The 24,153-nt window shown below is 46.8% G+C and overlaps 1 protein-coding gene across 1 annotated transcript in view; it reads left to right on the forward strand.

Annotated features, from left to right (window-relative positions):
- Alpk2 (alpha kinase 2) overlaps positions 1 to 24,153 on the forward strand; it is a 117,087-nt gene that overhangs the window by 73,487 nt on the left and 19,447 nt on the right. The window contains exons 5-11 of the mRNA XM_026393171.2: positions 1,390 to 4,714; positions 8,933 to 9,080; positions 11,741 to 11,868; positions 11,967 to 12,002; positions 16,864 to 17,138; positions 18,602 to 18,690; positions 22,019 to 22,236. Of these exons, the coding sequence (XP_026248956.2) occupies positions 1,390 to 4,714; positions 8,933 to 9,080; positions 11,741 to 11,868; positions 11,967 to 12,002; positions 16,864 to 17,138; positions 18,602 to 18,690; positions 22,019 to 22,236 (4,219 nt within the window). The remainder of the gene's footprint in view (positions 1 to 1,389; positions 4,715 to 8,932; positions 9,081 to 11,740; positions 11,869 to 11,966; positions 12,003 to 16,863; positions 17,139 to 18,601; positions 18,691 to 22,018; positions 22,237 to 24,153) is intronic.

Genomic DNA, 24,153 nt, shown 5'->3' on the forward strand with positions numbered 1-24,153 from the left:
ATTAAGCACCTACTGTGTGCTAGTCCGTGAAACGGGCCTTCAATGCTACATAAAACGGAATCCTTGTGGAGTTCATAATGAACGTCTTCTTGTTCCATTAGCAATTTTATGCCAGCAAAATCTGGAGTTAAGTGAATCTCAGTGTAGCTTAAGAAGAGAAGAGGAAGGATGACCGACTGGCAGGTGGCAAGCAGCGTGGGGAGAGAGTGCTTCCTGTTGGTGGTAGGTGCAGGGATTGCTGGCCAGGCAGGAAGACCCCTGGTGTGGGAGTTATGGAAATAAGCCTCGACTCTGGGACTCCCTGCACACACGGCCTCTCAGTTCTGTCTTATCGGAGACTGGGAGGGCACCTCCACTCTTGCCCTCTCCCTCTCGAAGGCTAGTCCTCTGTGCTCTGCACATTTGCATGGGGCTCTTCAAAGCAGGAGACCTGGGGGTCAGGCAAAGATGGAGTCACTTTAATGCCAAGAATTAGCATTAATTCCCTTCTCCATGACTGGACGTAATTTTGTTTTGTTTTGAAATAGTCAATGGGCTGAATGTTTCAAGAGACAAGAATGTAGTCAGAGTTTGCAGCTTCCTTGAACAGTATCCAAAAATCTACAACTTTCAGATGGTACCAAGATGAGTTCAGTCCTCAGACTGGGAGAATTCTGTCTCCTGCCCACTTCCTCTTTTCCTCCCTTCCCTCCTTTCAACCCTTCCCTTTTCTCAACAAACTAGGCAGTCCTGAATCCTCTGGTTTACCAAAGGCCACAGGGCCTCTGTTTTAAAGTCTGGGAGGCACGTCAGGATTTTTATAACCTTTTCAGGGGCCAAAGCTGATTGGCGGTGCTGATAGCCTATTATAACTCCATTACTTCATTAGAGGTGGGCTCAAAGGACAGGCCTTTCTCTGTTCCTTAGTAACATTATTAACTAGAAAACTGTCATATTTGGGGGACAAAGATTGCTCATTGCTACTTTATAAGTACTGTGTATTTCCTTTGTAATGGTCAAGTGAAATTCAGCTTTCTAGAAAGCAGCACACAGATCATGTTGTGACTTATTAGAGCAAAATCATTAACATTCAATTTATTCCCATCTCTTTTTCTCAGAGAGAGAAAGAGAAAAATTATTCAGTTAATGACGACTGTCAGGTAGCTTTTTGCCTCTGATGGTCGATTTGGGCAAGGGTCCTGTGGAACATAGAATTGCTTAGATTGGTATTTTGCCAGGAAGTCTCTAACGGCTAGGGCGATTTGGGGGATTACTGTTCAGATTTCAGTCACTCCAGCTCTTCTTGTCCATTATTACCATCACTGAGGATTAACACTCAGGACTGCTGTTATGTCCTGCTGAGGCCTCTCCCAGGAACAATTCTATTAATACCACTTTTCATCTTCCCAGGGGCAAATTCAGGAAACAGCCAGGGAGAGAAGTTCTCTCCGCCAGAAGCCAGCTTTCCCAGAGTTGGCTGGGAAGGAGTCTCCATTCACCGGGACCACAACGGATTCCTTCTCCAACTTATGGGGGATCCACAAGAAAAATGCATCTTGGACCCCATACCTAGAGGAAGGGGGTCATGCCGAAGGCCGACAGCAGGAGGAAGAACCAGGCAGAGAAGGCCACCCACCTGGAGGTTCTGGGGCAGATGGAGAACATGAACAGAATACCCAAGAAGCCAATGCTGGAAAGATGTCCCTGGCTGGGCCCTCAACACATCTCCCCTGGGATGCTGGTGCTGACTGCAAGGAGCCCGAGGTGCCGGAGCCTCTGTCTGCTGCTTCCCCTGGCTCTGCAGACACCAGCCTCCCCTTGGAGAACCTGTGCAAGGGCTCAAGGAGCAGAGAAGCAGCATGGGTGACAGAGTGTTTTGGAGTCAGCGACCAAGGAATGTGTTGTGATACCATGGATTCTCCTGTTGGGGCACCAGCTGATAAATATTTGCCTCAAGAAATCTGCTGCATGGACTATGAGCTCACAGAAGGTCAAAGCAAAGGATGTGATTTATGTCCTTCTGATGACAAGACACTGGCAGTTCTTTTACAAACACGAGGTTCTGAGCCTTCACAGTCTACGTGTGCAAACAGCAAGGACAAAAACACAGCTGTGTCCCCTCTTTTCATTAGTCCTCTCATCTGGAACATGTCACAGGAGGCCAATGCAGGGGGACATCAGACTGAAGTAGAGAATTCCTCCTGCATCTTGTCCTCCACAGCACAGGATGGCCAGGAGAGCCCAATCTCCCTCAGCTTGGGAGGGCGTGGGGAGACACATCTTCCTTCCTCTGAGCATAACCCTTTCCTGAACTTTAAGGAAGGAGGTGACCAGAGTCCCAGTGTCCAAGTCACCACCGGCTCACCAGCCAATCATGGTTCAATCTTGAAGCTTTGGCAGGAGAAGCCAGCAGCACTGACTGCTCAAGTCGAGGGTCTTCAGGTGGCCAGGGAGACCAAGGACAAATCAATGAGTGCGGTTGCCACCAAAGTCCTCCCAGCCAAGTGCCAAGTTGCTTCAGTTTCTGATATCAGCCTTGCAGATGGTGCCAAGGACAGCTCACCTGAGGCAGCGGACAAAAATGTGGTTCTATTACCTTCCAATGTACAGTTGGGTCATATTTTTGGTGGTTCCACAACTGAATCTACAAAAGATTCACCTTACCTGGCCCTCAGTGTTCTGGAAGTTCCTGGTCATGTTCCCCTGCCTCTTGAGGGAGAGGGTTTCTGTGACATTTCCCCTCTTCAGATCGATAATCAGTCTAGAGATGTGAGTCAATCCACAGACAGAGCCGACATGAGGAGCCTTGAACAGGATTTCCAAGAAAAAGGAAGTGAAACAAAGCAGAGAATCCAACTGGACAGCTCATTCTGCCAGGGTTCTCTTTCTGTAGACGATTTCCAAGAAAGTTTGCCCCCGGCATCGGCTGCTCAAGAGGAAGCCAGCAAGGTGCTCTTGGAGGCCTGTCCAGCAAAGTCCAGGGCAGAAAGAAGGTGCAGCTCAGGCCCAGAGACCAGCGTCTTCATGATGGCAGAAGGGGCTGCGAAAGAAGATAGTCAGGCTCTGAGCAGTGTTCCATCTGTCTCTGAAACACCCCAGGAGCACTCTGGACTAGGGAGTTGGGTAGCAGGAGCCAAGCTGAAGATTATAACCCTAGAGGCTTCTGTTTCTGAAATTTGGCCACCTGAATACAGGGAGGCAGAAACTAGTTCCATAGCCCCGGACAAGGCCTGGGCTCTACCTGATGCTGCTGTGTCTGAAGCAGATCTGCTGGAAACAGCATGGGCTCATGGTCCTCAGGCTGAGGCAGGTCCAGCTCTGGCCAACAACAAGGAAACCTGTGAAGGTGAAGCACCAGTTAGCAGGGCACATGGGAGCACTCCTCCTTCCCAGGGTTTGAGCCAATCTAGACTCCTGGAGTCGTCTGTGGACCCTGTTGATGAAAAGGAATTACATCTCGCAGATTCACTATCAGAGGCCTCAGAGTCTGGCAGGAAGGAAAACGTTAACCAGGAGGAAACCCAGCTCCAGGTGGACCCTCCTGTCTTCTTCAAACAGTTTCTGACCTCCCTTACCATCCTAGAGTCCTCTGTAGATCCTCTTGAGGATGAGGCAGGCGTGGTAGGGCGCCCCAGGGCTGAGCAACCGGAACCTTCTGAATCCACACTAGGGGCCATCAGAGAGGGGAATACATCAGCTGATGGAAACTTGGGCCAGGGAGTGGACATCTGTCCTGCCATTCTGCAAGTTCCATGTCCCCAGGACAGTGGGGAAACCATTCCAAGCAAAACCAGAATCAACCAAGACCAAGTAGACAGAGAGAGAGAAGAGGCTGAACGAAGTCAGTATAACCAGGCAGAGGTGCAAGACCAACCTGCCAGGTGGCCAGCGGAAGAAGATGGGCAAAGAATTCCAAGTGCATGCAGGATAAGCCAAGTGCAAGAGGGCAGGGGCAGAACTCCAGGGGAGGCCGAACAAGGTCAAAAGGACACAGCCAAATTTATTTCCCCCACTTCACCTCTTTCTGGTTGTCTTTCAATAACACATGCACCTGTTGGGGTTGATGTTCACGACTCCACAGTTTATGATGGACCTGAAAATGATGTTTTTGAACCCAGAAACCATCAATACGTATTTTCTGACTCAAAGGAAAGGGGAACTATGGAGAACGAGTGTGGGAAATGTGTGCCCTTCTCCAGTGATCTTACGCTGTCACCTTGCGCTTCGTCTCCCAAAGGAACCATCTCTCACTCTTCACTCAGCTCTCGGATTGAGGAACTGAAAACAGAAGAGCCTCAAATTGGGGAAACCAAACCCTCAGGCTCATCTGGCTCCCCCCAGATGACTTTGGCTTTCATTTCTGGAGAATGTGAGTCAGAGAACTCCTCTGAGTTCCTGCAGGACCTGTGGCAGAAGGGCTTCCACTTGGGCAGGGAGGACAAGCCGGGGGTGAGGAAGCCCAGCCGCGTGGCTGCCCAGGCTGGCAAATTACCAGGGACCCATCCAGCAGTGGTCACGAAGCAGCAGGAGACCTCGAGTAGTGGACATTTAGCTGAGGGAGTAAAGAAGAAAATTCTGTCCAGGGTGGCAGCCCTGAGACTGAGATTGGAAGAGAAGGAAAATGTCAGAAAGAACTTGAGTCTTCTTAAAAAGATCCCTAAGCTCGAAAAATCCTTATCATGCACAGACGAGAAAAAAGACCCCCCAAAGGTAGCTTGCAAAAGAGAAGGAAAAGGTGAGGCTCTGGAGCTTTTTTTTTCATTGTTGAAGTTTGGGTTTGTAAGATGAGGTGTGAGGTTCCTGTGTCCTCTTGAGCCCTTAGCAATTCAGGTAAGCATCCGGCAGGTGGCCATCGATGCCATGGTGTGGACAAGTGGCTTGGGACGCAGGCCTGTGGATCTCAGACTCGAACAGGCATCAGGATCCCTGGAGGGCTTGTTACAACCCAGATTTCCTGGTTCCACACCAGAGTTCTGATGCAGTGTTCATGGGGAGGTGGGTTCAAGAATCTGTACTCCTACCAAGTTCCCAGGTGATGGGGGACGGGGCGGCACACCTGAGAAGGGCTGAGAAAGGCTGCTCTAGGTGTGTTTGATTGAGGGAGCATGATTACAACCCCTTTCTATTTAGTTATCCTTTAAAAATTATCTCAAAAGATAAACAATGTGGCTAATTAGTCTAATTAAAAAGAACACAGCAGGATCTATAGAAAGAAGTATTCCAGTCGCATTTTGGGGACTCTCCTCTTTAATCACTGATGTTCATTCAAAATGGCTTAACTTAACCTTGGTTTTCTTCCAAATATGAGTATAAGATTTCTTTCCAACTCACCCTCCCGCTCTCTGAACTTAACCTCCTCTAACCTCTGGTGGCTGAGTTCCAGATTTCAAGCCACTTGAACCTCAAAAGCCCTTGTAATTGCAGTTATAGAATCACTTTAGCCCCCAATTCCATTCCAGAGCCTGAAACGGGCCTCTTTTATTTCATTTCTTCCCTTCCACACACAGTGCAGAAGTCAGGGGGGAAAACAGTGCGGAGAGCTGGAGCACAAGTGCCCAGGAGCAGAGCTCTGGCCCCGGGTGACCTGGAGGAGAAATTTGGTCCTCACTACACCTGGGTCCTCTGACCCCGAGGCCCGAGCTTTTCTTTTCTCAGACCTCGTCAGACGTGGTTCTGAAAAGATGGCAGAAGAAACTGCCTTCTGAAGAGAGGGGGTCTCCGACAGCTTCTTAGTGCATAGTTTGAAACATATGAAAGGGAAAGAAGCAATGCTTTAAAAAAAAAATCTCAGAAGTGGTTTCAGCCTAGAGGAAAAAAAAATTATTTGGGATTCTTGTCCACAATGACTCAAGTTGCCTGTGGAAGGAAGGGTGATGCCGAGAGCCGTGCTGTGGGAGAGTTTGAGCCCAGCACCGCCACCCCAAGCACCGAGGGCTGCTGACAGGGCGGGCCACATTCTCAAAGGCACGGTGCTAGCCAAGCTGGGACCAAGGGCAGTGGGCCACAGGCTCAGGGGCCTGAAGAGACCTTGGGATAGACACAAACGCTTTTCCAGGCCAGACCAACCCAGTGTGGCAGTGAAGGACCATTACCAATGCCCCAGGGGTTGTGAGGACCATGAAGAGGAAAAATGAGATTTGGGATGTGTGCAGGTGTTTGGGCCCATGTGGAAGGGAGCTGTGACGCAGTGGTTTAGGGCCAGATTAGGAGCTGGGTTGTTTGGGTTCAAGTCTGGCTTCTCCCAAGAACTGGGCAGCCTTGGACAAATGCCTCAGCCTCTGGAAACCTCGCCTTCCTCACCTATCAAATGGGGTGCTGATAATAGGACTCATCCCCGCATAAAAGTGCAAAAGAACATGAAGGAAATGCCCAAGAAATAAATCCAGAACTTCGTTCAGACACAGAGTCATTGTGTCTGAGTTGATACCAACTGAGTATCAGAAGGAAGAGTGCTTCCTAAGGCACAGCCTCTCTTCTCTGAGGAACACCAGGCCTCATGGAAAGGGGAGCCATCTGGTGAGGGAGCATTCAGGGCACCCTCCCCTGAATTCTTCTTGAGTCCCAGGAGGGCTTTGCTCACACCCAGGTAGGCCCTGATCCTAGGTCCTTCCCCAGCGGTGGGGGAGATGCCTGTTGGATGGGTCTTTCCTTCTCAGGGAAAGGTTGGACAGTGTCCCCGTCCTTCCAGCTTCTGGCCCTCACTACAAACAAGCACGAGGCCATTTCTCTGAAAGAGCCCTGACCTGGCTTGGTCTACAACTGCCTGACCATTCATTTATTAAGGACACACTGTTTTATACAGTGACCCCCAATTACTTGTGATAATTAGTGCAGCGAGAACTTATTCAATAAGAATCTTCCGTGTGCCCTGATCCATACGAAGCAACAGAGCCAAGGACAAGTGACAAGAGAGATGATTCTCTTCTGGCACTTACCACTTGGCATGGCAGATTGTATAGGCCCCCCTTCGACAACGGTCCGCCTCTTCCTTGTAACTTATTACCTTCGAGTTGTCTGTCCATCACGGATTCTATATATGCCCAGCTTCTCTAAGAATCTACTCCACCAACACATACTCGAAAGATTTTTAGTTTTGACTTTCCAGGGTAAGGCACAGCAATTTCATGTTTTCTTTTTTTAATGTCACCACTAGGAAGACACCAGGCTAAGAGGTTCCCATTCTGCCTGGTGCAGAGTCTTCATCTCTGCTCAGTACTGCCCTTCAGACCTGTGGTGACACTTTGCCTGTGTACCCACAGTCTGAAGCTCATCCTGCCCTCCCCTGGAGCAACCCAGATTCAGTGCCCCCCATCAGTGACCTGGTGGGCTAGGAGTTGGAAGTGTGCATGTGGCAGGGGGTGGGGAGGGACTTGGATGATTCTGAAAGAAAACAAAGTCTGAGTGACCTTTTCGAAGCATCCTCAGGACAGTGGAAGCCTCGGGTCCACCAGAGGACTTCTACGTGGTGTTTGCTCAACACTTGATAAACAGCCACGCTCCTGGGCCTCCTCTGCACTCGTTTGGCTGCAGTGCTCTTCTCTCACACTCAGATGATCCTTCCTAAGGACCCAGGCTCCTTGCAGAGCCAGTTTCCTGTCTCCCAGAGCCCACCCTTCAGTTCTCTACCCATTTAAGGCCCTTCTCTCCACCCTCCCACTTTTTTCGTCTTCAACACTTATAACAGCCTTCAGAACATGTAGGTGTCCCCAGATGGCCAGGAAGATTGCCACCACGTGGAAGGGACTTCAGGGAATAGCCCAGGAAGAGGTGAGTTGGTCAAGACCTGGGTCTAGCATCTGAGGCTGTGCCCTGGAACAGCCTCGGCTTGGGCAGGAGCCGCAGAGCCCAAAGAACCAAATGAGATTTGCCATCACTAAGGACGTGGTGTGTTTTCTCTCTTGATGATGACGCACTTGGCTCCAGCAATGTTGTTAGTAGTCTCAGCTACTCTCTGGTTGAGGGATTTGTTGAGGGATTTGTTACCAACCAGCCCGTTGCTGCTTCCTGGGCACATAGTTAGCTTTAAAATATGCGTTCTTATAGCCAAGTGTCTGCGGGGGGCCCAGGAAAAATGGGAAGCTCGTTTAACACAACACTGATTCACTGGAGTGGAACAGGAGTAAACAAAGCCTCCCGAGGGATACTTTTGGCTTGCCTGTGGATCATATAATGTTTGTAACATTTGTTCCTGAAGCTGCAGAGCACGTTTCCAATCATCTCGCACATCTGACTCTGTCCTCAGGGTGTTCTGGCGTCTATGCTGCCACCCAGTGGCTTCCCTGACTAACTACACATTTGCAGGTCAGGCTCTGCGCTCCTCACCAATAAAAATAAAAGGTGATATTTAAAGGTCTCATTCCAGCCCCTGAAATCATTTCCTTTTGGCTCCTGTTTCATTCAAGTAGACACCTCTTTTGAGAGTGAGAGCAATGTCCACATCACTCCAGTCCACAGGCCATCTTTAGCAAAGACAGCTTTGAGGAACGAGCATTTTTCAACAAATAATTTATTCTTGAATTGTCTTTTACATTTGGAGACTTAACTGCAGTCACTTGAATAGTCCATATTTTATTCTACTTCCTAATCTCTGGATCTAATTTTGGCCTGGATCACCTGGTAATTATTTAAAAGCATCTTTATTTAGCCCAGGTCCTATAGACTAGGTTGCTCCACTCTTAAAAAAAAAAAAAAAAAAAAAAGTCTTTCAAGTTCTGTCTCACAGAGGGCACTATAGACCTCACCCAAGGAGTTTAAAGTAATGAAAAACAGGAGTTTTCCATCAGAGTGGTTTGCTCAATTTCCAACTGTCCAAACAAGCACATCACCTCTCACTCATTTTCCTCATTCATAAGTTGGGGGTGTTATTCCTGTCTCTCGGAATTGTGAGAATTAAACAAGATGCCATGGGAAAGTCTTCTGCCTGCACTGACCTACACGTCTCTCTTGTTTCTAGCTCCAGTAGTATTGAAAAAGATCCAAGCCGAGATGTTCCCTGACCACCCTGAAAATGTGAACTTAAGCTGCCAGTTTGCAGAAGTTCACGAAGATTCTACCATCTGGTGGACAAAAGATTCAGAGTCAATAGCTCAAGTCCAGAGAAGGTGGGATATTTGATCCTGGTTGCTTTTCACAGTTGATACACACCTATGTCTTAGTGTAGTTGTAAAAGAACATCGTAAATCATAGGAAGTGAAAAGGCAAACAGAAGTAAAGATCCCCTGCCCACAGCTCCAAGAAGAGTGGGAATGGCATAGAGATGCTGAACGGGGGGCGTGGCGGACGATTCTCACCTGGGCTCTCACCTGGGCTCTGCGGCAGAGAGCTCTGGGTTCTTAGGAAGTCACAGGACCTTTCCTTACAGTTTAAACTCAGGAAACATGTTAGTATTCTTGACCGAGGGTCTGTGGTCTTGAGGCTAAAGAACTCTCTTCTGTGTGTCTGTGAATTTCATTAATGGGTGTTTTCTGCTTCATAAACTCTTATTAATCTGACAAAGGTGAATAAAAAGAAGAAAAGTTCCATGAGTTTACCAAAAAGTAATAGCTACTCAGGATGAGAGGTGGGGAGACCAGTTAGTTTCTGGGTCCCTAGGACAGCGCAGGAGGGAAGCCCGAGGAAGAGATGAGTGAGGATTCTTGCACGGACACTGGTGTGAGCTGAACCTGACTCTTGGCAATTAATGCTTGTTCAGCTGAACTGATGAAATGAACGTAGGCTTCCTCTGGTGCATTCTAGACACAAATCACCTGCCTCCATGAAACCAGCGTAACTCAAACAGCCTGCAGGCACCCACTGCTGCTCCGGGGGCCCCAGGTCAGCCCCTGGGCCACCAGAGGTGTTCACATGCCCTTCAGCTGGTTGTGTATAGATTGAAAATGGAAGAAAATCGGACAGTTTCTGTGCAGTTAAATCAGATTTAACTTCTTGGGAAGTTAATGTTCTTCTTGGGAACATACGTCTGGAAATTCTTTCCCAAATGCAGCTACTGAAGACAAGAGAGCTGTGGTTTCCTTTCTATCAACATCACCCCAGAAAACCTAATTAGACTGTGATTGATCCAGTAATCACTTGGCCTAAAAAGTCACCATGACCCTGCCTGTCCTATGTATGGCTTTCAAGGATTATTATAATGGAGAAGAAGTAGACTGACTTTTAAGTCAAGGAGGTCCCCTAGAACTTTATTTAAAAAGTACTAAGCATTCATTTTAATCTTTTTTTTCCCTGAAGCTGTCAGCCAAGAACAATTAACTAACACTTTCAGTGTTTTTCAATTAAACAGGTTTGCTTGGTGCTTGAATTTTCCAGGTTCCTTTTCCATTTGAGGCATATTTACAAAAACCTCACCTCCCTCTAGGGAGCATACGTCAATAGTAAGCACTGAAGTCTTTTAAATTCTTAGTAGTATTTGCTTCATTTCATGTTGGCAATAGCTTAGTTGAACCCATCTGCTCTACACTAACACTTGAGAATGTTCGGAAATCATAATTCCTTTGTATATTGAGAGATCATTTACATTATTGCAGGTGGGTTTTCAAATATTAGGTAATCTCTCTCACCCCTACTTTTAGTTGAGCGTTTTCTTTTAAAAGTCCCTCTGTGAAATATCTCACTGCCTTATTGTGTTATTCAGCTTTCCATCACTATGACAGAGCACCTGAGATAATTAACTTATGAAGAAAAAGGGTTCATGTTGGTGCACAGATTTTTGAGGTTTCAGTCCAATATTTGGCAGACCTTGTTGCTTTTGGCTTCTGGTGGGGATGCTGGGTGGCAATGTCAGAGAGCATTTGGTGGAGCAAACTGCTCACCTCATGGCTAGGAAGCAAAAGAAAAGTAGACGTGGAGGAAACCAAGAAGAAAGTGGTAGCATGCTCTGCCTGTGCATGTAACAGTGAGATGTTTTGGCTGTGTGGAGGCCCTTGGCTTGAATTTCTCAATGTCTCAGGTCCTCATCTGTGAAATGAGAAGAGTAACCATCTTCCCTACGGGGTCGTTCTGAGCATGGACCTCTAAGTGCTTTAGCACATGTGCCCGATACTTACCGAGCACTCAGTGTGCACTCGCTGCCACCACCTGCCACCACTCTATTTTGTATTCAGAGCACGATGTCGGGAACTTAATGATATTGGGTAGGTGGGTGGTATTCGGTAGGAGAAGACACTATTTATAAGGACTCCCCCAAATCCAGGCATGGTGGCACACAGCTGTAGTCCCTGCTGCTAGAGAGGATCTGGCACGACGATCACTGAAGGAGTTCAAGACCAGCCTGGGCAACACAGCAAGACTCTGTCTTTTAAGATATCACCACAGGGAGGCTGGCCTCCGGGATGATGTTTTATGTAAAACAAAGGAGCCCTGTTTTGTCCCCTGTTGTCTGGGGGTTTAGGTTAGGGTATGGAGTCACCAGATTTTCCTCAAGTGCATAATTGAGGTGAATTCTGAGCAGATATGTTGTTGACAACTCCTAGTTGACAATTGTGACTCTGGGCTCTGCAGCTGAGCCTGGAAGTTGAGCCTCAGGCTGGTTTCTGTGGACTCCTCCTGCCAGTTAGAGTGAGGGGGTTAAACCTAAGGGTCACGGTCCTCCGCCCATAACTGGATGCTCAGATAGCCCGTCGTCGGGGTCTAGTCCTTTGGCTGGACCGCGGCGGGGAGGCGGGGAACACAAGGGGGGAATCATGACCTCGTCTCTCCTTTAGGGCACTAGGAGAAGGCGACTTAGGAATGACTAGGTCTGGAATGTTCATGTCCCCCTTTACAGCGCAGGAGACAACTCGGCTGTTTCCTTGACCATCGTTCAAGCCAGTCAGAAGGACCAGGGTCTCTACTGCTGCTGCATCCAGAACAGCTACGGGAAAGTGGCTTCCGAGTTCCACCTCACCGCCCAAGGTAACCGCGGCTCCTCAGTCTCAGGTGGAAGCCCCGGCCCCGCCCACTCCCGAATGGACACCTGGACTGAAGCCAGTCTCTTCTCTGTCTTCTTCTAGTTCTCAAACAGCTTTCCAGTCACGGGGATATTAAAGGTAAGCCCACGTGGGCTCCCCATGACAGCTCCCAGCCAGCATGTCCCCACAGACCCTTCCAACCCGGTGGGGAGCTCAGGAGTGGCCAGAGAAACAAGGGGCGAGTCAGGAGCCATTTCCATGAGATTGTAAGGGCTGTCCTCCTGTGTCCTGCCACTGGGCTGCAAACACCCTCAGGCGCATCATGGATGAAAGAGGGTGACCGACCGGTAGTGATGCGGATGCTGGGAACACCTGTTGGGGGAGTTTGGATCTGACCTTTCTCTGTCAGCGTCCACACTGGCTGGCGCTCAGCCCTGCTGGGTGGGGTTCTCCAGCCTGTGACACTTACACAGCATGTTTTGTTTCTTCGATTCCCTTTTTTAGACTAACTAGCTGAGCAGAGAGAGCCGAGGGCTGGAGTATCTTAATGAAAATGAAAGATGGGTTTTTGTTGCCTCCTATCTGGCATTGCCACAGGCTAACAGCTGCTGCTCCTGGACACTTCTGCCACCAGAGGGCCATTCATTGAGTCTCCCACAGTTTGGTGGAATCCACATTTGTCATGTATTCCCTCTTAGGGGAAATCATCCATCTGCCTAGGTCGACCCCTGCCCACCCCTACCAGTTTCCATGGTGCAGACGCCCTCTGCATGGCTAATTTTACTCTATCCATGTGGTCACAAATTGTGAAGCTGGTGGAGATGCCCACAATCAGCTCTTGGGAGCCAGAGCAAGGTGGCTCCGAATACCCCTCAGTGCCCCGCCCCACCACCGTGTTAATAACTCTTAGCACAGCATAGGACCCTTGTTCGGCTTTAGGGAGGATATGGGTAAAACTCGGATGATTAAATTGGGTTAGCGTCTTAAAGTTGTATTGTTAGTGCTGAGTTTTAAAGCAACCAAAACACCTGAGATCTCTGTAAAAATAGGACAATTGAAGTGATCCAGGTGCACTAAGATCCAGGATCAGGATGCCAAAAGCAAGAAACTGGATCAAGGCTGGGAATGGTCTAGCAAATATTGTGATATTTATCCAAAACAATAAATTTAAATGCAAGCTCTTCATAACGCCCCCCATGCTAAATCCCTGTCTTCAGTGTGTAGTGTACTTGTGTTTTAATTTAAAATCCTTCCCTCATTTCTGCTTCACATCCCCGAAAGTCAAAATATGCAAAAGAATCCATTCCCTTCCTCCTTCTGCTCTAGAAAACAAACCGACTTTGATGAGGGCTTCGCTGTTGCAGTCAGCTTCTTAGCACTGATTGGCATTCACATCTGACACTTGCTAGGACATTCTTGATTTTGGTTTGCATAAACTCGTGTCATAAGGCTTTTACCAGTCAAGAATGAGACCCTAATGGGGACATGTCACAGACCACCAGATGGAAGTGGTGCCACTGGTAGGGCCTGTTGACTCCAGCCAGAGTCCTTGAAGACATCCCCTGCTCCCAGCTTCTGCCCCTCTGTGACAGGGTGTCCATTTTCAGTGACTCGCCAGACTGGGGAGGCCATACCTGGCCTCACTTGATACTGTACCTTTATTTGGATCAGCTGAAATTTGCTTTTAATCACCTTTTTAAAAATTATTATTTAGAGAAATCTCTCACTAAATATTCATTGAATTCTCTACGGGAGAAACAAATAACATTTTGTAAGTCAGTCTCTAATTAAAAAACTAATAAAGCTAAACTCACGGGAAAGCCGGAAATGAATGATGGACCAAATTAAACACAAGAACCCAACTTAATGATGTCATTACTTCTTATTAATATATTCCTGATTTGCTCCTCCCTCCCTCTTAGCAGTCTTTGCCACAGGGGCTGCAGGTAGCCACACGGTTTCTCTGTGTGTTTGGAATTTGGATTTTGCAACTTATGGGTGTAGCAGAGAACCTCAGGGAGTGGTTTTGGTCTCCTGACACTCACAGGCACCTTCCAGCCTTTCCTGGTTCTCTCAGGGACTGCCCCCAGGCGCTGGAGGCAGCGGTATGGGCAGGCGAGCAGGGCAATGGAGGGCTCTGTCCAGACTGAGACCTGAACTGCCACACTCTGGTCTTTTCTGAGACCCCCCCAGGTGCTCCGTGTTCCTGTTATCTGAGTCACCCTTCCCAGAGAAGAAATTGGTCTAAACAAGGCATGCTTCCTGCCATCTCCCGCTGCAGAAGAGGTCTCAGCTCTGAGGTGACGCCCTCAGGAACAGGGACATTTCAGGCACGGCCGGCCGCAGCAGACATCCTTGGACAGGACATTCTCTCACAGTTTCTGCCAAGTTGCAGGTGCAAACCTGCTTCCTCTGCAAAAGGAGTCACATTCCAGCTAAAACTCCAGCTTTTTCCCCAAGGGGCTTTCCAGAGAACAGTACTTAGTTTTTTTTTTTTTTTTTTTCTTTCATGGTTTATCCTTGTTAAGTAGACATTTCTGTTGGAACTGACAGGATTGTTAACTATACCACATACAATACTGTACCAAAATTTATTTTTCTTCCTATTTCTAAGTATATTGTGTGGAACAACTTTTATTTTTAAATTAAATTTAATGTTTTTTTTTTTAATTTTTTTTGGGGGGGGGCTTATTTTAATGGAAGGAGGTTTGCAACACTGGCATCCAAGCCAGGCCTCAAGCTAGACCAGGGCTCCACCACCGAGCTACATTCCCAGCCCAGATTTGATTCATTCAAAAGCATAAACCTAAACTTTTTAACCTTTGAATTTTATATCTGAATTTTAGAAATCTGGGGATTTTGAAGGAAAACAGGATGTGGCAAATATGACTCATGTTTATTGGGTTCTGGCATTAAAACATTTTCCATATTCTTTAAGTGGTCTTTGAAGCAAATTGTTAAACTGAAATTCATCATGTAACTAGAATTGGGAAGGTTTGGGTTGTATAAAAAGCAGTTCCTATCCATTTTTCACCTATAAAATGAAACTACACTCTTCACTGTAAATTAAAAGTTTTCTTCTGGTTCTGTCTCGTAAGATGCAACCTGTTATAACTCTCGCCTAAGAGCTCACCTGACAAAACACCCCACTGGACCCCAGGACAGGTTACTCAGGAGTTGTAGGGGAAGAAAAATATGTTTATTCAACCCTCCTGATGTCTCAGTTGGAACAGGCCCCTGTAACAAAAGACAGGTCTCAGGAGAAAAACAAGGTGAAGTGTACGATATCATGCATGTTTTATGTCTACCTTGGAGACACCCAGGAACTGAGTTATTCCCTGAAAGGTGATTTTGAATTCCAGTTTACAGAGCATCTTCAAACAAGAAGCAGTAAATTGTTGGAGAATTGACGAGACAGAGAGAAGGACTTTTGAGTTCCTAGAAGTGGCTTCTTGCAGGAGGCAAATAAATGGTGGATAAGGGCTAGCAAGTGAAGCTGATTAATGTAGATTGCCTGGGGCTATCTCCAGACCCTCAGGGGTCCAAGGCTGTCCACAGTGCATACTCTATATTTTCCCTGGTAGAGAAGGGTAGGTGGGATATCTTTTGTCTTTGTAAATGTATGTTTTAATTTGGGCAAATAGAAGAAGACCAAAGGCTTTCCTGCATCTGCTTCTTAATTATCTGCAGTTCACAGTCTTTTTGCTCAAGAGGTGCATTTAAGGGTGGCCCATTCTGGTCCTCCAGCCTTCAGATGGCCTCTTTGAAATCATTTACAGCAGTTTCCTCAAGACCCTCTTCCTTCTGGCAGCCTCCAGCAATTCACCCATGTTTTCTATCTGAAAATCCCCTACCTTCCTCTTTCTTTCTGACAATAACTAGGCCTAGACATTAACTGATATTCCTTAAGCGTAGGCTCGGTTTCCTTCCAGTTTTAATAGCTAGTACCCCTCACAGGCTACTCTCGAAGCACATGATTTGAAAACATTTTGTAAAGAAGAGAAAAACATTTCTCTAAACATACCGTGTAAAAACAAAGTGGGATTTTCACATGACCCCTGACTACTTTTATCTTTTAAAAGTATAGAAAGCTCTCAGCTCTGAGAAATAGGTGTTTTTAAAAATCTAAACAATCTTGTTTCATTGAAAGCCATCTTATTTCCTCTATCAGCAAGTTAGAAGTCTGATTTGGTCATCTCTAGTTTAAAATGGAGCATCCTGATTGAATCCATTATCATCTGACGCATGTGTAGAATCAACTCCAAAAAACAGCTGCTTGGAAACTCAGGAAACAATTCTACTTTTCTTTTTACAAATAAATCCAAAATAAGTCTACTTTTTTCAACTTGTCTTCAAAGAATATTCTTTTCATATTTTGTCCTATATTTTTGCCTGTTTAATATATATTTCATGTGCTTTCTCAAGTGAGGCATTATCACTCTTAAGGGGGCAAAAAATCTTCCTTTTTTGTGTATAGTACAGATATACACATGGTACATGAGTGAGTGTGTGTATGTGTGTGTGATTTGTAGTGTTAAGATTTTTGCAGGGGAATTCTTAGAAAAAATGCCCCCAAAAGGCACCAATCATGATAAAAGATTGATACAACACTATCGGATCTGGTCATTTGTCCTTCCTCTCTCTTCTACACTGGCACTTGACCCATCTTTTTGACTTGCTTTTAGTGATTCTGCATGGTTCTGCTTTTAATTTCCAGATCTGTCTACAGTTCTTTTTCTGGTCTCCCCAGTTTCACTCCAATTGGTCTCCTCTTGCATGTGTCCTACGGGGGTCTTCCAGGGATCCTCCTTCAGTGACACTTCCTCTCCCACAACCCTACCATCTCTCCCTTTAGCTGTGTCTCTGTGAGCAGTTAAGTGTGGTTCCTCCCTCTTGGTTCAACAGGTCAACCCTGTCCTCACCCTTACACGGAGACACTCGTTCTCCAAGGATCAGGACTGGGAGATAATCTGTCCAACCAAACTGTGCTATGTTTTAGGGTGTGAAGAGATTGAATTTAGCCAGCTCATCTTCAAAGAGGACTTCCTCAATGACCACTACTTTGGGGACCGCCTGCGTGGTCAGATTGCCACCGAGGAGCTGCACTTCGGGGAGGGGGTGCACCGCAAAGCCTTCCGCAGCACCGTGATGCAGGGCCTCACGCCGGTCTTCCAGCCGGGTCACGCCTGTGTGCTCAAGGTACACAACGCAGTCGCCTATGGGACCAGAAACAACGACGAGCTCATCCAAAGGAACTACAAACTTGCTGCCCAGGTGGGTCTTTCTGCCCAGAGGTGTCCCTTCAGGCAGGAGAGTGTCCAAGGTAACCTGAGATGAAAATCAGACTCAGAATGAATGAGGGGGTCTCCCAAAGGCATTTCTCTTTGGGGGGTGTAGAAAAAGCTGAATGCTGGGGGTTGCTCAGTTTGGGATGTGGATCAAGGCTGAATGCTGGGGGCCTTTTAGTCTTGGAGTAGAGATCAAAGTCAAGTGGTGGGGGGTCACTTAGTTCTTGGGAGTAATTTCTTGGTCTCTTACCAGATATTTGGGACTTCACCAATGCCTGGAAACCCCTCTCCAGTTCTGATTTGAACTATGGTCATTTCTGTCCCTAGAAGGCCCCAGGGGATTTGAATCTACTTGGGCGTGGATGATAGGGGAGGTGGATGGAGGTTGGAAGCAACAGGATTCCCAAGGATCCCAGTGACAGATTAAATCAGCACTAAACTCTTGAGTGTTTTGTTTTGTGTTATAGAGCAGGCAGGGGGTGGGGGTTTGTATTCAAAAGGGTCAGCATTTGTCTTATTTCCTGCTTTTCTGAGTTTGGTTCCAAATCAGCCTATAAACTATATAGAGAGATTGGCCCAAGTCTCCAGCTAAGTTCCCATCTCTCTCTGTCACCGAGTTGCAGAACTTGAGGCCAGAGGGGAAGAGAGGGGAGGAGAGGACAGGGGAGGGTAGGGGGGGCAGGAGAGGAGTAGCTTTGACTTCTCCCCTCCCCAGCTCACCGGACCCCTGTGGTTCACTGTCCACACCAGCACTGGCAAGCTGTCAGGAGGGTTGGGTCTAGCTCTTTCACAGACGAAGTGCCCTTTCAACATTTTTACCCAAAACCTAGTGGATTGAGCTTCGATGACTCTCCCGGGTCCAGTCATTCAATGAGCTTTCCATCTTGAGTATGGCCACTCATAGAAAATCCCCCAGCACACAGACTCGCACTCAGAAAAGAGGGGGAAGCGGAATGCACTTTGGTTTTCCTGAGCCAGAAATCTTGTCAAAGTGTCCTTATTTACTATGCAAATTACAACTTAGAAAAGGAATTGCAGGGGGAGATCTCACAGCAAAACCAGGAGCCCCCAACCCCAGCGTTGTCTGTCATCATGACAAGGGGCCAGCCCCAGTAGTTCAGGGGTGAACTTCAGCTGGTTTAGAAGTGTGATAGTTTGGGATACCCTTGACCTTGGCCTGGGTAGTCCCTTCATGTCTCAGAGCTCCTCTGTATGTGGCCAACTCTAGGTTATGATAATTACTGCTTCAGGGACTGGAGATGTAGCTCAGGTGAAGTGTTTGACCCCCAGCATGAACAACAACAACAACAAAATTAATAAATGTGTGCTTTTGATGAGTTCAGGAATCCATTGGTGTGACCTACACTGGGAAAATTGCCGGAATGGTATTACTGGGTGATACTCTGATTTCTTTAATCACTTGGATTTCCCGTGTGTTTGGTGATATAGGAATGCTATGTTCAAAATACTGCCAGACACTATGCCAAGATCTACGCTGCTGAAGCACAGCCCCTGGAAGGCTTTGGAGAAGTGCCGGAGTAAGTGACTCTACCCTGCCTTGGTTGTTACCACCTTGATTCGCTGGGGACTCGGAGGGCTGGAGGGGTGAGGGTGAGAGTTATGTCAAGTGATAAGGTTGGTCTCTGTCTGTAAATCCCAGGGACCCACAGAGAGATACCTGATAAATATCCTTTAAAAATGTATGCATGGGCAGGGTGCTGTGGCACATTCCTATAACCCCAGCAGTTGGGGGGCTGAGGCAGTAGGATCAGGAGTTCAAGGCCAGCCTCAGCAAAAGCAAGACACTAAGCAACTCAGTGAGACCCTATCTCTAAATAAAAATACAAAATAGAGCTGGTGATGTGGCTCAGTGGTTGAGGTTGAGTGTCCCTGAGTTCAATCCCTGGTACCCTACCTCACCACCCCGCCCCCAAATATGCATGGGTAAATAAATGACTGGCTAGATTAATTCATTCAATAAATATATCTACCACATTAAAAAAAAAGAAAAGGTATCTATTCTCATGGGTATAACATTGTCTAAATAATGAGCAAACCCAGGACACTGTCCAAATGTAATTAATCCTATGATGAAAATAAGATACGGTGATGTGACAGGGAAGAGTGGACCAGTGATCAGGCTACTGGTAACACAGTAGCCACTTCCTGGAATCCTACAGAGATAAATTACACTGATTGCTTTTATCCAGTCATTGAAGCAATATTTTTTGGCCTCAGCAAATTTGGAGGAGTCTGGAGCTTATGTTTACTGGCCTGTGTGTCTGGGTGTGATCATATTTGCATGCTAAGTGGAAGGAGGAAGCTGCAGGAAATCCTGGCAGAGCAGCCATTTATACAGCTGGCCTGGGAGGGGAAAGGAGGAGGGAGCTTGTCCAAGTGCCCCTGTTGGCTCACCGACTGGTAATAATACTTTCCCTTAGGTGGTCTGTTGTTGAGCAGAACCAGTAGTGTCTCTAATGCTTTCCGTCATTGCCAAAAAGAAAATTTAACATACTTATTTACTACATAAGTATTTGTCAGCAAATGAAAAAATAATAATGTAATGCAAAGAAAAAACACAATTGCTTTTGAAAGTACATGAAAGAGAATACAAAAAGAAAAAGGAAATGGAGGCAGACCTTAACGGACCAGCCATTCTTTAATAAGCATCAGAGGGGCACGTTTTCGAGGGGAGAACGGGGGTGGGCTGCAACAAGGGCCTGAGTTTTGTAGGGTTTTAGCAGGGCCAGGTCATGGGAGGAGTTTTGGTGACTCATTTGGGTAAGGCAGGAGGGCAGGTAGGGCGACAGTTAGGGAAAGTCCCCAGGGCCTATTGTCCTTATCCTTCAGCTTCTCTGTTAAATATACGGAGACAGCAATCTGGGATGAGTTCAGTTCTGTGTCACAAATCTCGCCCTGTCATCCTTCTTGTTTGGTCCCCCCCCTTCCCAGTCTCTGTGTCAGGTTCCTCTTTTAGGAAGGGAGGATTGAAGCCACTAATCCTCCCCTGCAGGGGTAGACCCAGGTTTTGTGCAGCTTGCCTCTTCCCATATTCGGGGCCCTCTGGGAGAAAAGAACACAAAATTATTAAGATCAGATTGGTATAGGGACTTGGAAAGGGATGGGGGGCAGGGGAGGTAGGAGCTTAATGGGCTTCATCAGCAATCAGCACTGCAGTAAACTAGCCAAGACCCCAAGATAGAATATAAGTGAGGACATTTTTCTGTGAAAAACTGCTTTCCCTTCTTGCAGTGGGAGGATTTGTGACCACATGAATGATGACAATATAAAGAGGAATAAGGGTCCTCAGAAGGACATCTGGGAGAGATTCCACGCTCATGGAACTTAAATCAGAGGATTTTAGAGGAAGAACACATGCGCACGCGCACATACACACACACACACCCCACTCACTCACACACACCACTCACTCACACACAGAGCCAGCCATGGACATTCTTGCTTTCTCTCGAATACCCCATGCTTAACCACAGTTGTAGCCTAGAGAGAGGCTCTGGACCCTTGGGGTGACCCCTGTGTTTAATTCCAGACAATGGAGCGTGGTCCTGGAGAAGTTCTCTTTTAGAAGCACATGGGATCTTGAAGAAAAAACAAAACAAAACACTCCACACTGGAGCAGCTTGCTTTTGAATTCATGAATATCAATGGCATCACATTGTCTATACAAATGGGTCCCACTGGGCAGAGACCAGGCTAATAAAGAACCCGAATAATGCCCAACCTTTGTTTCTGTCCCTGTCCCCCCACCCTGCCAGGGCTGCATGATTAATAAGAACCCAGACAAACCCTGAACCTTTGTGCTGGGTACAGGGTCACTGGCCAGAGGGGTTCCTCAGAGCGTCCCCTGAATCCTGCAAAATTGACAAGCACAGCAGAGGAAGCCTGGGCAGCCAGGCCGATTGCAGTGAGAGGGGGCAGGGCTACTGCCCCAAATGTGCCCGCTTCCATCTGGCCATTCTGTCCTCACCTGGAACACCTGAAATTTCTTTAACAAGACACACAGAACTTTCATCTTAAAATTAGAACTATTTTTTTCCTTCCCCTGGAATGAGCTTGCCTTAGAATTCCTTATGGTTCTCCACTCACTTCCCACAGGTCTCTCCTCAAATGCTCTTTATTCATCAACAAGGACTTCTCTGACCCCCCTTAAATAAAATGTCACCCATTCCCACCCGCCTGTCTCCTCTCCGCCGCTTCCTATTTCCACCCAACACTCAGCTGTGAGCTTTTACTTGTTTCTTGTCTGTCTCTCGCATTCAATGTAAGATCCACAAGAGCAGAGCCTCTGTTTCCTTTACTGCTGCTTGTGGAAGTGTCTGGAAGAGTGTCTGACACAGAAGCTCCTGAATGAACATTTGTGGACTGAGTGAAGGAAAGGAGGATGAACGGATGGGTGGGTGGAGGGGAGGTGGGATGGGTGGGGAGGTGGTGGATGGATAGATGGATTATAATCCTTGACTAACACAACATTAAGGTATTAACATATGAAGACATTCATTTCTACATGAGCAATTGAAATAAAACCTAAGGAGGAATTTCTAATTCTAGAAATAAATAAAAACAGAAATGCATCTTCTTTCTCATTAAGTAATAATTGGGGGATTTTTTTTTTTTTTAGTCTAAATCTAATGGATAGGGCTGGGGTGTAGCTCAGTGGTAGAGCCTTTGCCTAGTATGTGCAAGGTCCCGTTTCCATCCCCAGTACGAGAACAACCAAATCTAATGGAGCCCAGAACCCAGGGGTTGATTCTGCAGCTCCTACTGCTCCACGTGGGCATAGAATGGACCAGCAGTTTTTCTTTCCATCTGAAACTGGATGTGTGTCCATGTTCTGCTGCCTTGCAGGATCATTCCCATTTTTCTCATCCATCGGCCTGAGAACAACATCCCTTATGCAACAGTGGAAGAGGAGCTGATTGGAGAATTTGTGAAGTATTCCATCAGAGATGGGAAGGAAATAAACTTCTTGAGAAGAGAAACGGAGGCTGGTCAGAAGTGTTGTACCTTCCAGCACTGGGTGTACCAGAAAACCAGCGGCTGCCTCCTGGTCACGGACATGCAGGGTGAGGACAGTAGCTTGCCTGGCTGCAGGGACCCTGCGGGTCTGGGATGCTCCTAAGGGGGAGGAGTGAGGAAAGGAGGAAAGGGAAGGGGAAAGAGGGTCTGCTGCACACCCTGAGGCACCTTTACCCAAAGAAGGTGTTCCCAATATCTCTTCAGAAACACGGTTTGACCCAGGAGCCCGAAATGGCCTGCTGAATGCGATAATAAATTCTCTTTAATATTTATGCCAATAATGCTTTCCCATCTCAAAAGAGATTGGCTTCATTGTTATATCCTCAATAGGTGCAAACTCAGAAGTACCTATGAAAATCCAGATGCAGGAAAAGATAAATTGAGATGTGACATTCCATTCTTAATATGTGAAAGGGCCTTACAATGCTTCAGATCTTATGTCCCCCCTGGTGAATTTAAGGCAGGCTTTCAATGTATACACACATTTTTAGGAATACCATTTCTTTAAGAAAAGGGGTTGTCATAATTAGGGTTCACCAGGAACAGAGCAAGGCAAGTACTGTCATCCCTTGGTAATACAGGGGATTGGTTCTGGGACCCCTAATGGATACCCAAGTCTGGGGATGCTTAAGCCCCTGACTTAAAATGGCATAGTGTTTGCACATAAGCTACACATATTCTCCTGCTTATTTGAAACCATCTTTAGAATATCGTACCGATACAATGTAAATGCTCTGTAAACAGTAATTCTGTATTGTTTAGGGAATAATGACCAAACAAACCCCCTTTGTACATATTCAATAGAGGTTCAGTTTTGGAGGAATATTTTCTGTTGAATTTGAAGATGAGGAAGCTACAGATGCAGAGGAAGGACCTGAAGGCCATTGTATTTGAGTACATATAGCCATTGGGGTGGGGGGAATGTCCCTGGAAACAACACAGAGGAGTGAGGAAGTGAGACTAAAGAGGGATGGGCAGCTGACAGGGCACATGGATACACAGCCAGTTACTGCCGTGGGTAATGGGAGTCACTCTGCCAGGAGCCTGCGCAGAGTGTACTTCCCAGAACCACTCAGTGTTTATCCTCCAGCTCCCACTGCACCAGCTGAAGGCTGCCCTTGGTGGGGACCTAACTGTTTGCACTCCCGCCTGACATTTGGGCAAGCCAAGCTGGGAAGAGTGGGCAGAGATAGTTCTTGGGCAAAGAAATGCTGGTGGTGGCACTGCCCATGGAGCCATGGTGTTCAGAAGGGGCTAGAGTGAGAACAGGACTGTCTACGCATGTCCTTCCTGCCACTTCCTAGCTGTCAGCCTTTGGCCAAATGACTCACCTCTCTGTTTCAGTACTTTCCAGGTGAGATTGTTGTGAGGACTAAGTGAGATACTGAAATGTTTATTGTGGCATGGCCACATAGCAAAATATTCCCTATTTTTGAAATAATTATAGATTCACAAAAATTTGCAATATATACATAGATCCCCATGTACCTTTCATCTGGCTATGTCTAATGACAACATCTAACATGACTACAGCACATTGTCTGTAGAATCAGGAGACTGCCTTTGGCACAGCATAATTAACTAGACTATAGACTTGACTTGTATTTCACTGATTTCTACATACACTTAATCTTTTTAATAACCCTACAAAGAAGATACCATGATCCCAATTTTGTAGATGAGAAAACTGAGGCTGGGTAGCCGTGATTTAATTGCTGCCACTCCGCTAGTAAGTTGGTCCAAGATTCCAACCCATATTCTCTGACTCTGAATTGCAAGCTTTCCCATTACACCACAAATGAACAAATTTACAAAAGATTTACTTCCCAATCTTTCCAAATGTCCTCTGCTGTTAGAAGGTAGCAGCATGTACACTGTCCTTTCTCCCCCTAAGCCCACTTGGAGACTCCTTGCAGACCAACTGGGACTGCAACATTACTGTCCTGCAGATGGACAGATATGCA

This window comes from Urocitellus parryii, chromosome 13, assembly GCF_045843805.1.
Source record: "Urocitellus parryii isolate mUroPar1 chromosome 13, mUroPar1.hap1, whole genome shotgun sequence".
Lineage (NCBI taxonomy): Eukaryota > Metazoa > Chordata > Mammalia > Rodentia > Sciuridae > Urocitellus > Urocitellus parryii.